Raw genomic sequence first — 15,639 nt, 5'->3', positions numbered from 1 at the left:
GACTAGGACGACTTAGAAGGATAACTATAGTCGAACGATAGTATTTTTACACAAATAAAAAAAAGATATCACAATTTCTTGTATAGCAAGATGAAAAATTATATCCAGCCCCTGCTATAGGGTATATAATTTGTTACACAAATAAGTAAATTTGTAGCATGCATTTAGGATCATATCATAATTAGTTTGCTTCCGCTGCTGCTTGTGTTTATCTTCTGAGCTCCTGGTAGAATATACAAACACGGTTTGCAAAATTTCGACTTTAAAACTTCAAAATGTGGATGTGCTAGAAAGAACCTCACAACAGTTTGGGATTAAACAAAATATTTTTAACATTCAGGATTCTTCGAATTCGCAGTTTAGGGAGCATTTATGAGTCCATTTGGCCCGCAAACTAATAATCTCTATGACGATGTCATAAAGAAGCTTTACAAGTTTGCTTGGACTGATAAAAGTGCGAGGTCTGCTGCTACACCTTTAATACTGCTGGGCTTAAGCTAAATAAAGATTAGGCGGGGGTAATTAAGATGATGAATTTTCAAGTCAAATTGCAAACACACACAGTTTTTATAGCCAAAGTCTCAGAGACTTAAAAATGTATGGGCTTGTGTAATCGTCTTCGAAATTGGCTCACGATATTCTTAGGTGCATGGCATAACAGTTTTAAGACATTTTTAGAAAAATTATGGTAAAACGTGTTTCACACCATGCCGGCACTATTCTTAGACTAAACATGCGTTTCCATGTCTTAATTCTCGATTCAATTTAGATGGATAAACTGTTAGACTATGACAGTGTTTAAATCGAAGTTACGCGAGTTTCGCAGGTCTCCCTGGGTAGATTGTACTCCAATGTTCACACAAACGCATGTCATGGCTTTTTTATGTGCGCCGTATCTCACGTTCTGTTCACGAAGGTGCCCCTTATCCGTGTGGAAAGACAACCTGCGCCTGTTTAATAAGTAGAAAAAGATGGACCTAAGCCTTCTGACTCGTGAGCTCTCGAAATATAAAACAAAACACGCTTGGCGTACTTATTTCCAGGTTTGAAGGATTGATTACAACAGCCAGGGATTGTGAGAATAAATATATAAGTTGCATTAAGGGAATCGTTCTCGTTCCTTACACAAGGAGGGAGTAAGGCGACTTAGCAGGTTAATTATAGTCGAACGATAGTATATTTACGCAAATGAATAAAAAAAAGGATATGACAACTGCTTGTATGGTAAGATCAAACAAATTATATTCATCTCCTGCAGTAGAGTATATCATTTGTTACACAACTAAGTAAATTTGTAGCATGCATTTAGGATCATGTTGTAATGAGATTGACTCTGCTGCCACTTGCGTTTAATTTCTGGGCTCCTATTAGAATGCATAGGTTTGCAAGATTTTCGACTTTTTTCTAAACTTCTAGGTAAAAATTTGGATCTGTCAGACTTCTTGTTTGCTGTCGGAAGGAAACAAACCCCACAATAGATTGGATTAAACAAAATATTTTTTAACGTTCTGGATCTTTCAAATTTGCGGTTAAAGAAGCATTAATGCGTCCATTTGGCCCACAAACTATTAATCTCTTTGACGATGTCAGAAAGCAGCTTTACAGCTTTGTTTGGAGATAAAGGTTCGAGGTCTGCTGCTACACCTTTAATACTGCTGGGCTTAAGCTAAATAAAGATTAGGCAGCGGTAATTTAGATAATGTATTTTCAAGTAAAATGACTACTACACACAGTTTTTATATCCTTCATCCAAGAGTTTTCAAAAAATGTTTCGGCCTGTGCAATCATCTTCGAAATCGGTTTTAAGCAATTTTTTTGAAGGAGTATGGTAAAACATGTTTCACACCATGCAGGGGTTATCTTTGTCGCCATATGCGTTTTCATATCACGGCTCAATTTTGATGGATAAACTGTTATCCAGCCTATGACAGTATTTAGATCGAAGTTATGCGAGTCTCGCAGGTCTCCCTGGGTAGATTGGATTATTCTACTGCGATGGACTTTGATTGTAGGCCAATGTTCACACAAACGCATGCCGTGGCTGTTTTATGTGCGCCGTATTGCACGTTCTGTTCACGAAGGTGCCCCTTATCCGTGTGGAAAGTAACTTTACGTATTTTAAATAAGTAGAAGAAGCTGGGTCTAAATCTTCTGGCCCATGATCTCTCGTAATAAAAAACAAAACTAGGTTTGAAGGATTGATTACAACTGCCGAGATTGTGAGAATAGATTAATAAGTTGCACTAAAGGAATCCCTCTCGTTCCATACGCAGGACGACTTAGAAGGATAACTATAGTCGAACGATAGTATTTTTACAGACATAAAAAAAAGATATCACAATTTCTTGTATAGCAAGATGGAACAAATTCAGACCAATTCTAAATGTTCTCGCGGATTTTTTTATTCCCGCGGAAAAATTCCTCCAATTCTGTTCTCCTAGGGAGAAGAATAATTGGGGAATAGGAATTTCGAATTTTCGAAGTCAGCTATTTTGTCAATTGAAATTTTGTTGCGCATTTCTATTTTTGTTTAAGAAATTGAAAAGTATAATTATTGCTGCGAGTTTGTTTAAAATTTAGAAAGAAAATATTGTTACGAATATTAGCAAAACTAAGGAGTGCTGCCAGCTCTAAGCCGATCTAAGCAGTGACGTGAATGCACATCAATAATTCAATCATTATGTATCTACATAAACGAATAAATAATTGCGTCTACACATATGTACACATTCCGACGAGCAACATTTACATACAAGGCAGCAAGAGATGAGATGTCACACACCGATGAATTTACTTATACGCTTATGTGTGTGCGGGAGACTGTAAACTACAAACCCATGCATATACCTTATCTGAGTTGTCACAAGAGAGAGCAATAATTTGTGCACGTAGTTGTGGCTGGCGATTTTGTAGCCGAAACAACTAGTAACTTCTGGAAATCGAAGAGCCTAGAAGTATGCAGCGTAAACTATAAAAGCGGCGCCAGCGAGTAAGAAGTAATTCAGTTTGATTTGAATTGTCAAGCAGTTACGAGTAAGACGATATCTAGCGAGCAATAGCACTATTATTTTGAAAGTCAGTTTCCTATAAGATATCAGTTTGGTTATTAAGCTATTCGTTGCACAGTTTGAGGGTTATTGTGAAGTACTTAATAAAGGCCATTTTTCCATCATTCAATATTGGAGTTATTTATTCAACAGTTTAGTGATTCGAACTTAGCAGAGGATTGCAAATAAGAGGATTTGCAGCAAATTCGTTACAATTGGTGTCAGAAGAGGAATTGTTGAATAAATTCTAGAGGACAACAAGGACATGGCAAAGTTAAGTGAATTGAAGATCCCGCAACTGAAGAAGGAGTTGGAGAGCCGTGGATTGAATACAAGCGGCGTTAAACTCGAACTTCAGGCACGGCTACGAGAAGCAATGGAAGCAGAAGGAATTGATGTGGAAGAGCATGTCTTTCATCTTGATGGCGAGGAGACAACAAAAATTGAAGAGAAGAACGAAACATCGCAGACGGTTACCAGTACAGACTTGAACATGATTTTAGCTGCAATATCTGCTCAAACATCGACAGTGTCATCTCAACTGGCAGAACAGCAGACATATATGGAATCGCAGGAGAACCGTATAACATCCAAGATGGAAGAACAGAAGACATATATGGCATCACAACTAGAATCGCAGGAGACACGCATAACATCGAAGATTGAAGCACAAGAAACGCGTATGGCAGAAATGTCGACACAGATTACATCAAAGATGGAGACACAATTGGAAGAACAGAAGACATATTTGGCATCTCAACTGGAAGCGCAAGAGGCACGTATATCTGAAATGTCGGCACAAATTTCGGAACAGGTATCAGCGCAGCTCTTTGTGAAACTGGAAGAGCAGGATGCAAAAATTTTACAACTCGAGGACAAAATTGATGCCGAAATAGAAGCGTTAAAAGGTCGTATGGAGCAGTTACAACTAAACCGCCCAGCTGTTTCAGCGAGTAATCCAAAGGTAAAGACACCATCCTTTGACGGTTCTGTTCCTTTTCAGGTCTTTAAGCTACAGTTTGAGAAGACCGCAGCAGTGAACCAATGGAATGCTGAAGATAAAGTTGCAGCTCTGTTCGTGGCACTGAAAGGGCCTGCCGCGGAAATCTTACAGACCATCCCAGAGTACGAGCGGAACCACTACGAAACATTGATGAGCGCTTTAGAGAGACGTTACGGAAGCGAGCATAGGAAACAGATATTCCAAATTGAGTTGCAAAACCGCTACCAAAAAGCAAATGAAACATTGCAGGAGTTTGCTTCAGATATTGAAAGATTGGCTCATCTTGCAAATGCGGACGCACCCGTGGAATACACTGAAAGGGTAAAAATCCAGAGTTTCATAAATGGCATACGAGATGTGGAAACGAAGCGGGCTACATACGCAAACCCAAAGCCAACATTCGCAGAAACGGTGTCACAAGCTCTGATTCAGGAAACAGCGTCGCTTCTGTGTAAGCCAGTTTTCAAAGCACGCCGTGTGGAAGTAGAAAGGCCAGAGTGGGTAGACGCAATATTGGAGGCACTGAAAGGATCGCAAAAGCGAAGTGAAAAAGTTATCAAATGCTTCAAATGCGGGAAGTCCGGTCACATAGCACGTCATTGCGATCTTGGTCTTAATAGTTCCAACAATGTGGGTGGCCGTAAACGCAAAGCTGGAGGAGATGAGCAAGAGCGAGTAAGAGGTAGAGAGCTAGATCCAGCTATTGAATGCCCTGTGATATCTGTGTCGCAAATTGGAAGGAAATCAAGCAGTCTTACCGTCAGAGGGAATGTGGATGGCAAAGAACGAATACTGACTGTAGATACGGGCGCATCTCATTCCTTGATCCGATCTGACTTGGTCAACAGGAGAGTAAAACCGTTACCTGGAGCAAAGTTGCGTACGGTCACTGGCGAGTATAACCAAGTTCAGGGAGAAGTGATATGTGAAGTATTGATTGGGAAGGTCATGGTCCTACACAAATTCGTTGTGGCGGAGATCGTTGATGAAGTTATATTGGGAGTGGATTTCTTGGTTGACCATGACATCAAGATCGATATGCAGAGAAGGGTGATGCATTATGAGAACCAAGATGTGCCACTTAACTTCAGTTTGGAAAAAGGGTTCAGCAGTAAGCGAGTGCTGGTCGAGGAGATTCGACAGAGACCACGAAAGTCAAGGAAAGTAGATCGAGCAAAGGTTGATGGATCGAATGTGCCAAATAAAGCAAAATTAAAAGTACCTGCGAGGAAAAGACCGGCATCAACAAACCCTAATGGACGCACTAAATTCACTGAAAGAATTTTTCAGAAAGAAAGCAAGGATGATTTCAAGCCAGCGCGCACTTTTGTTGGGAAACGTCGGAACGATACTGAGTATGTGAAGCCAATCCGTCAAGAACAAGCTCTACAAAGTAGTTCTTCATTGGCCAAGCAACAGAGTGCGAGAGAACGATCCAGAATAATGAGTAGTAAGATGGAACACAGGTACGACAGGGAAAATAATTCGGAAGGTTTCCGGAATGGAGATTTGGTACTGTTAAACAACCCTCACCGGCGGAAAGGTGTCCCAGCCAAATTTCGGTGCAGTTGGGAAGGCCCGTACAAGATTGTGAAGAAGCTCAGTGATACCATCTACCGCATACAAAGCATTGAGAAACCACGAAGTAGAAGAGTGGTACATTTGGCGATGCTAGCAGCGTTTAGATCAAGAGATTTGTCTGATCGGGACGATCAGACTTAGGTGGAGGGCAGTGTTACGAATATTAGCAAAACTAAGGAGTGCTGCCAGCTCTAAGCCGATCTAAGCAGTGACGTGAATGCACATCAATAATTCAATCATTATGTATCTACATAAACGAATAAATAATTGCGTCTACACATATGTACACATTCCGACGAGCAACATTTACATACAAGGCTGCAAGAGATGAGATGTCACACACCGATGAATTTACTTATACGCTTATGTGTGTGCGGGAGACTGTAAACTACAAACCCATGCATATACCTTATCTGAGTTGTCACAAGAGAGAGCAATAATTTGTGCACGTAGTTGTGGCTGGCGATTTTGTAGCCGAAACAACTAGTAACTTCTGGAAATCGAAGAGCCTAGAAGTATGCAGCGTAAACTATAAAAGCGGCGCCAGCGAGTAAGAAGTAATTCAGTTTGATTTGAATTGTCAAGCAGTTACGAGTAAGACGATATCTAGCGAGCAATAGCACTATTATTTTGAAAGTCAGTTTCCTTTAAGATATCAGTTTGGTTATTAAGCTATTCGTTGCACAGTTTGAGGGTTATTGTGAAGTACTTAATAAAGGCCATTTTTCCATCATTCAATATTGGAGTTATTTATTCAACAGTTTAGTGATTCGAACTTAGCAGAGGATTGCAAATAAGAGGATTTGCAGCAAATTCGTTACAATATGAACAATACACAATATTGCATTTCATATGGAATTGACTAAAATTAGTAATGAATTGGTGCCACAGCAACATCGACAAAGGAGCATAAGAAGCAGATGGCGGGATAACACAAATCCGTTGGAGTTGTCTTCTTCCATTCAGCAAAGCAATTTTCTGGCGGACAAGTCGAGTTGAATTCGTCTTTCGTCATATGCCAAAATCTATTTAAGCCTTCTTAAAAAATTCTTGCACAATTTCTGGATGGCTGCATCAAATATACCAAGAGCTCTTCCTTTCTTATGATATACTTTTCGACTTAAAATGTACATATTTTAGCACAAATTTGTACAAATAAGTTCTTTCTTAAAAGAACCATTTTTCTTTAATTATTTTGATGCATTCCCTTTAATTTAACAAGTGTAAAAACTCCTAAGAAATGGCAGAGAAATCTCCCTCTCACTCACATTCATAATACCTACTTTTCTCCCGTAACCGGTTTCCGCTTTTTCGAAAATTGTTCAGAATAGGAGGAAAGGGAGAAGTGAAAAAACTCACAAGGAATTTTTATTTAGAATACGAGGAATGGGAGAAGGGAAAAAACTCGCACGGAATTTTCGTTTAGTATTGGGCTGATTATATTCAGCCCCTGCTATAGGGTAAAAGTGTAGCATACATTCAGGAGAATTTTATAGTGCAATTGCTTCCGCAGCCGCTTGTGTTTTATTTCTGGGCTCCTATTAGAATGTATAAGTTTGCAAGATTTTCGACTTTTTCTAAACTTCTAGGTAAAATTTCGATCTGTCAGGGTTCTTGTCGCAAACTCCATAATTTATTTATTTATTTATTTATTAGTTGAACAAAGTGGTTGTGACAGTAAGACGGAGTCTTTTATAGCACATCATCCGTTTTATAAATACTATATAATTACCATAAAATTAAATTCGAGTTTAAAATTAAAAATAAAACGGATGATGATAATGGATTGGGATTAAACAAAATATATTTTACGTTTTGGATCCTTCGAATTTTCGGTTAAGAAAGCATTTGTGAGTCCATTTCGCCCACAAACTATTAATCTCTATGACGATTTCAGTACACAGATTTACAGCTTTGTTTATACCGATAAAGGTTTGAGGTCTGCTGTTACACCTTCTTTAACATTGCTGCATTTAAGCTAAATAAAGATTAGGCAGGGGTAATTTAGATAATATATTTTTTAGTAAAATACAACCACACACAGTTTTTATATAGCCTTAAAAAAATGTTTCGTCCTGTGTAATCGTCTTCGAAATCGGCTCATAATAATCCTAGTTTTACGAAGGAGTATGATAGAACGTGTTTCACACCATACAGGAACTATCCTCGGACGCAACAAGCGTTTCCATGTCACGATTCAATTTAAATTGATTAACAGTTAGCCTACGACAGTATTTTGTACCGATAAATTCCCATTTTTGCCTTGAAGGGTCAATGACTTTATATGAAATTGTGGATAAATCTACAAGTGGATGCATACATACATATTGGAAACACAAAAACTTTGTCGTTTGTCTTGGTTCGAGAGATATACACAAATCGACAGTGGTTATCGATAAACCGATAAAAATATCCGTCAATTCCGCGAAAGTTTCTGGAACAATTTTAAATGTATTCAGAGGAGCTAACCTGACGATATTCCTCGTGGTCGTCCACTTTGATAACGTGTGAATAAAGTCACCTATTCAATGTATTTCGTCCAGAATCTCCTTAGGGACATTTCATTATAATGTTATCCGCCGACGCTTTCCATATTTTGCGTGATTCGTTCTTTTTAGACAATTATATTTATTTTTTCTTGAAGGATAAAATTATTACTTATATGAAACATTGTTGATTTTACGAAAACTGCTAGGTACTTTCTAACTTACTCGCCGCAAAATACCACATAATTAGTTAAGGAATTATCGATATTAATCACAATAACTAAAAAGTTTCGCTACGGAGCTGTAGTGACTGTAGAAACGTCGTAACAGGAAAAACAGTTTCTTCGGCTTTTTTTTTTACCGTAAGTGTATGTATGTATGTCCAAATTGTCAAGTTTCTTTTATTTCGTGCTTCCAGTTGGAAATGACACCCTACATGTGGTACTCTTTGTCTGTCTGCCTTCTGGCGCCACATGCCTTTAAATTAGGCTTGTTCAGTGATAGCAGATGTAGGAAGTGTGGGTTGGAGGAGGAAACGATCGAGCACGTTCTATGCTCGTGCCCTGCACTTGCCAGGTAAGACTCCAGCTATTAGGAGTGATACAGCTGTCAGATCTAGAAGCAGCAAGTGGCTTAAGTCCTTGGAAGCTTCTAGTATTTGCCAAGAGGACGGAGTTATTTTATAACATAGGTCCTGGTTTTTGATAGAGTTTTTCAGTTTGCTCGTTAAAACAAACTTCTGGTAACACTACGGACTCAATCAGTGTATGTGAGGTCCTCGTGGACCGTGGACCGGCCAGTTCAACCTAACCTAACCTACCGATTATCGAAGGGAAAAATGTATAAGTGAAATCTAGTGATTTAGTTAACGATTAGGAGTTAAGTATGAAAATGAAATTAATCTTGATATATGTTAACTGTCTTAAGGCTGTTTTGAATTTCGCATCCGCTAATTTTATTTGAGAGAAATCGTTCGATTATCTGTCATGTAGAGTACCGGAGTGTTTTCAGGTCCTTTCCTCTATTAAATATTTTCAGCCTTCAGTGAAAAAATTTCATAATTATAATTGAACATAAAACGTTGGATGCACATTGTGCCAATTCCACTATGTCGTATGTATTTGACATAAACTGTGTTATCCAACATTTCGGGCATTGCGACTACGTCTTCTTTATGCTTATAACATATACTCCGCCTCTTTGTCTTTTAGGAGGAAGGATTTATGCGGAATATGAACTATGAAGATACTTTTTTTCCGGCATACGCAGGTCTTGTATGTTCTTGAACGTGTGTTGATTTCAAAACCTGCCCGGAGCAACGGAGCGTTTATTTTTTAAGGATAAGGCAAGGTGCACACGAGGCTATGCGTAATAGACGCGTATTAGACGCTGCAGGTGAAATCTGTACGCTTTGATGTCGAACACATTTACTTGAATGGAGAGCTGCACACGAGGCGTAAGCTGCATGAAAGTGACAAAGCATGAAAGCTTCATGTATGTAGCTAAGCGTACTGCAATGTTGGTCGCTGAGCGTACGTACGCTTGAAAAAAAGGAAGAACAAGCTGTTTGTTTACATTTTTTTGTATGCAAATTTGTGTAATTAGTTAGAAAATGTTATTTTAGTTAATAAAAGTGCGTGAAAGGTATATTACCAAAGCGAAAAAGAGTATTCAACACCAAAAAAGCCTGCCATGGAATCGTAACATACGATCACGGATCGAAAACGGTATTCACACAAGCGATAAAAATGAGGCTATCCAACTATGTATTTAAAAAAATAATAACATATTATGGATTTAGTGAGAATGCGTTGTCCCTAGTTCACATAGTGATTAAAAAAACGGCATTCGACCACGAATCGTATGTAACGATTCGGCCCCTGGTAAGACATTGTTGAAGCGATTAAAAGGCTAAAAAGTGTTGGAAAGTAGAAATCACTTTTTATCCAGTCCGCGGTGGTGTAAAGTTGCCTTTCATAATTTACAAAGGCACGGGGATGCAAACAACTTTTGATACCTATTTTCCTTTGGTTTCGGGGCCGGAGATACCTGAAGAAATTTTATTTCTTATTTTTTTCAATAAGTGTTTGCTTTTTGTAGCGACGCTCGAAAGTAGCTTCGTGTGCAGGTCTTGAGGCGTAGAGAATTCGTAGCTACATGTCATATCTTGTACGCGTCTATGAAGCTACGCCTCGTGCATCTTGCCTAATGGTGGCAATGGCGCAGAAGAAGTGGAACTACCTCTATATTTGTATTCTGCGTACACTTAGTATTATATCAAACAAACTACCTGATCACAAATTAACATACATTTGTGTACGAGAAAATTTCATGTATTGTTTTTACCGATTTCTTGACTACACAAACATTTGAGCCTGTAGATTTTAGATGCCTCTTTCTCACGTTTTAGTCTTTTATCATCGCCATAGTTGGTGCTATATACATATTTAAATGTCCGTTTGAAAAAACTCCTCAGGAAGCAATAAAAAATGCTCCCACCCACTCTGGTAGCACGATTTTATATCAGATAAAAAGGTATGGCGACGAAAATCATTGAGTGAAATTATTGTATAATGCGGTTTCCTCTATGTTGGCTAGAGGTGATAGTCATTTTTCATGTGACAGGATGGCATGATTTTCAGTTAACAGACTGTTTCATTGAGGTATTTTCCTGTTTTGAACATTTTTAAAGTATGAAGTATTTAATACATATCTTGTGCGTTTCCGTTCAATTTTTTAATGTACTCCGTATTAAAATAGATAACAGTAATTGTTATATCATCACGATACAAGCGTACCACATCCTGTGGCAATGTAAGATAATATGCAATTTTAGAGTGCTCTATGCCATAATCGGTGCCACCTAACGCATTTCGTATCAAATGTGTTGCAGAATTTTGATCCAAAGGCTTGCGTGCGCGTCCAGCCCTACATTCAAAAAATTATGTAAATGCATGTATGTGTAGTAAGAACAAGTAAAGATGTCTAAGTTCGGGTGTAACCGAACATTATATACTCAGCGTGAGCTTCAATTGTACATTTCATTTCAGATAAATTACTTTTCTACATAACACGTGGCACCGCCCGTTTAAAAAAAAATGTCTCCCCATTTCCTCTTACAGTAAAACTTGATAAGTGAAATATCATTGATTCAAAACTATTATTTGCTAAGTTATAGCTTATTATTCTAATAAACGACCCTTTTAAATTTGTTTTATATAAAAGTGGGCGTGGTCTTTAACCGACCCCTTCGATTTTTACTAGAAATATTTTCTGCTATAAGGAAAATAAGTGTACACAATTTCATTACGATATGTTAATTTTTCTTCAAGTTATGACCCCCGATACATAGAAAATTGCTTAGTCATAAAAGGGGCGGTGCCACACCCATTTTCAAAAATTTTACTGTTTTCCAATTTAATGTTATAATTCAATTTAGAGAGTAAAATTCAATTGATACAAAGCCCTTTTTCGATAAGATATAGCTTATTATTTTCGTCTACGACCCTTTTAAAACTCTTTTATATAAGAGTGGGCGTCGTCTTTAACCGATTTCGTTAATTTTTTTTCTAGAAATATTTCCTGCTATAGGGAAAATTTGTGAACCCAATTTTATTACGATCCGTTAATTTTTCTTCGAGTTATGGCTCCCGAAACATAGAAAATTGCTTACAAGCCAACCTAATATAAACGCACGCAAGTCATTTTCTGTCAAAAATGTCTCATGCACATACAACTTGTATGAGAGCAACCCAAATTGAATTTGCTGCGTAAAAACCTAACTCGATTTCCAATTTTTGTTCTGCATGACATTTAGGTTTGACGTTTGCATACATGCTTTACATTGTCACAACGCATGCTTATTTGGGTTAGGGCAAAAAACTCCGGTTGTTTGCGTGCGCTAAAAAAACGCAGTGCGGTTTTATTAGGTTGGCTTGTTAGTCATTAAAGGGGCGGTGCCACGCCCATTTTTTTTAATTTGAAGTTTTTCCTATTTCTTGTTATAAATCCACTTGGAAAATGAAATACCATTGATATAAAGCTCCTTTTTGCAAAGATATAGCTTATTTTACTCGTCCACGCCCTTTTAAAAATCTTTTATATAAAAGTGGGCGTGGTCCTTAACCGATTTCGTAAATTTTTCTTCAAAGAATTCCTTATAGTAAAGGCAACCTCTCTGCCGAATTTTTATTACGATAGGTTTAACGATTTTTGATTTATGATTAATAATACTTGTAAAATTGATTTTATCACAAGTGGGCGGTGCTACGCCCATTTTAAAATTTTTTTTCAAACTTTTATCAAGAGTCTCCATATCAGTCCACACGTCAAATTTCAACATTCTAGGTGTATTATTTACTAAATAATCAGGTTTTTGGTGTGTTTCCAAAATTTTATATATATAAAAAGTGGGCGTGGCTATCATCCGATGTCGCTCATTTTCAATACAAATCTATTCTGGGTCCAGATAAGCTCGTGTACCAAATTTGGTGAAGATATCTCAATATTTACTCAAGTTATCGTGTTAACGGACAGACGGACGGACGGACGTACATGGCTCAATAAATTTTTTTTTTTTCGATACTGATGATTTTAATATATGGAAGTCTATATCTATCTCGATTCCTTTATACGTGCACAACCAACCGTTATCCAATAAAAGTTAATATACTCTGTGTGCAAAACACGCTGAGTATAAAAATAGATAAATTGTCACCTTATTATAAAAAGGCCGTAACTCAGATTCAATATGAGTTTTTAATGGATTTTGAAATTACTTATGTATGTAACATTTAAATCAGAGTTTTAGAACAGACAAAATCGATATTTTCTTTTTTATTTAAATTTCCTATTTGGTGATCTCGTATTTCTGACGGTTTTATCAATTTACCGAAAAATATTAAGAAAAACTACACCAAAGTCGACATTGAAACCAATCTGGAGAAATAAAACCAAAACTACTTTTTGTAAACTAATCCGAGATTAATTTAGAAAAACGAACCACCGAAATTATTAAAAACAAAAAATCGAAACTTCTTTTGAAAAGAAACGCCGATATAAAATTGAAAAACAAAAAATATTGCTTCTGAAAGAAAAAATATTCACAATCAGCCCAATTTTAAATATTCCCTCGGAATTTTGTTTTAGCGGATGTTTTTATTCCCGCGGAAAAATTCCTCCAATTCTTTTCTCCTAGGGAGAACAATAATTGGGGAATAGGAATTTCGAATTTTCGAAGTCAGCTGTTTTGTCAATTAAAATTTCGTTGTGCATTTCTTATTCTGTTTGCTGGTCCGTGTCAACCAGACAAGTTTGACATGCCCGACAAAGCATTTCCAAAATCTAGTGATAATCGCCGATTTAACCAGTCTGGCGACGCGTAGCTCATGAGCGGCCGGCCAGTTGCTTTGTACGTGGTTAGCGTTTCTTTATCTTTTCCCCGGGTGCTGCCGACAAGCGACTTGAGGATCTTGTTGCGACTTTGTACTTTAGAAACAATATCGGGGGCATGAGCCTTGGAAATTAGAGTGTTATCGAACGTTACCCCTAAGATCTTTGGGTGACTGACAGTCGATAGTGTGACACCATCGACATCTGTTCCTTCCACGTCGTAAACAGGGTGGCCGTAGATTTTGGCGGTGATAATGCCAAGTTGCGCGAGTTGAAGAAACCGGAAAGATCGAGGAGATAGCTGTTTATTTTAGAAACAAATTCATCAACTGAAGGGCCAGGTCCTGTATCCATAATCGTGCAGTCGTCAGCAAAGCAAATGATTGTGACTCCTTCTGGTAGGGAAGGGACTTTTGATATGTAAAAATTAAACAGAAAAGGGGATAGGACACCACCCTGTGGCACCCCTGTTTAATTTTTCTATGTTTAGAAATTTCGTTCCTAAATTCAACTGACGCCTGCCGACCACTCAGATAATTAGCGGTCCATCTTTTTAGACAAGCAGGAAGGTGTAAGCTTTCCATGTCTTGGAGTAGGGGATTATCCTTGCCATTATCCATTTTTTGGGAATGACGAAGAATTGCAGTGACAGGTTGAAAACATGTGTTGGGCATTTTATTCCCTCATCGCCAAGATGTTTAAGCATTGGCATGGCTATTCCGTCGGGGCCTATCGACTTGGAAGGCCTGACCTTACGGTTGGCTGCTGCAACCTCTGTGGGACGTCGTGTTTATGTTTATGAGCTCGTCTGTTTGCACGACGTCTGGCTTTGTCTACAGAAGAATGCATTATAAATTGTGGGCAAAAGCCGCTCGCGCATTTCTTCGAATCAGATAAAGTTTTATCACCGACGGCAATAGAAACTTTATCATTGTGTTTGGTAGGATTAGACAAGGATTTGACGGTTGACCACAATTTACCAACACCCGCAGAGAGGTTGCAGTTCCTTAGATGTTACTCCCTTTTGGTACGTTTATGTTCATTTACCGCATGATATCCAAATTAAGACTACTGATAAGGGGGTCTCTAGGATTGATGTGTCTCGAAAGGTCACGTTGTCTTGCTAAATTTGCGACTTCGGCCGGGAAATGTGGTATTATTTCAGGTATTCTGCCGGCCGGGATGAAGCGTGCAGAAGCCGAAGCGATGACCTTGCGGAACACACGCTCGCCCTGCCGGACATCGGTCGGAACGGGAAGAGCAGCAAAGGATTGGTTTGTAAAGGATGTGTAATCTTCCCAATTGGCTTTTTTTTTTAAATTAATGAAAATCCGCTTTTCAGAGGTAATAAAATTGGCGGTCGATCAATTGAAAGGAGTATGGGCAGGTGATCAGAAGCTAAAGTAAGGATCGGTTGCCATTTATGAGCCCTGCACTGACGATTGAGATGTCAGGTGAGCAATGGCAATTACCTGCAATTCTGGTGGGGCGTCGCCGTATATAGTGCAGAAAGTCGTATTGTCTATTTGCTCTGCTAGCTGCCTGCCTCTGCTGTCGGCTGGCAAGCTGGAATGCCAGAGATCGTGGTGAGCGTTGAAGTCGCCCATGGTAAGACGGTTTTCGCCACGGAGTAGGCACTTGGACAGCAGATGGCAGGGGGAATATAGATGTTAATTATTTCTAGGTCAACATCGCCTGACTGGACGGTTATGCCTTGACTTTCTAAGGTATTATCCCTGCGGCTGATGTCAGGTTGAAATAGACTATATTGCACGGTGTGATGAGTGATAAAGGCAAGGCCACCACCATTATCCCTTGTGCAATCTTGCCTCTGAATGTTGTAGCCATCGCAAGTTCGGAGGTCCGATCTGGCAGTTAGCTTTGTTTCTTGAATTGCGGCAATACGGATATTATTTTTATACACGTAGTCAACTATCTCCGCGATCTTGCCAGTTAAACCGTTACAATTAAGTTGCAGAATTCTGAAGTGCATAGGAGGGCAGTCGTTACTCTAGGAGTCAGAGATGGATGAAGGCGCCCAGAAGGATATAGGCTTTGCCGAGTGTGCTGTCCGATTGCTGCTGGTGTACCTAGTGTCAGTAAGTTGGTACTAGTGTTTTGGCAGCAAGGT

General features: G+C 38.6%; 1 protein-coding gene across 2 annotated transcripts in view; it reads right to left on the bottom strand.

The window, feature by feature from the left end:
* Positions 1 to 15,639, bottom strand: part of Pdp (pyruvate dehydrogenase [acetyl-transferring]-phosphatase 1-like protein, mitochondrial) — an 85,361-nt gene that overhangs the window by 11,161 nt on the left and 58,561 nt on the right. The window contains exon 6 of one of the 2 annotated variants that reach the window (XM_067783863.1): positions 10,827 to 11,045. The exons of the other annotated variant lie outside the window; for it this stretch is intronic. Coding sequence (XP_067639964.1) covers positions 10,827 to 11,045 — 219 coding nt within the window. The remainder of the gene's footprint in view (positions 1 to 10,826; positions 11,046 to 15,639) is intronic. 2 annotated transcript variants of the gene reach the window in all.

Source organism: Eurosta solidaginis, chromosome 4, assembly GCF_040869045.1.
Source record: "Eurosta solidaginis isolate ZX-2024a chromosome 4, ASM4086904v1, whole genome shotgun sequence".
Lineage (NCBI taxonomy): Eukaryota > Metazoa > Arthropoda > Insecta > Diptera > Tephritidae > Eurosta > Eurosta solidaginis.
The sequence above is the reverse complement of the archived record's forward strand: the minus strand, read 5'-3'. Positions and strand labels throughout refer to the sequence as shown.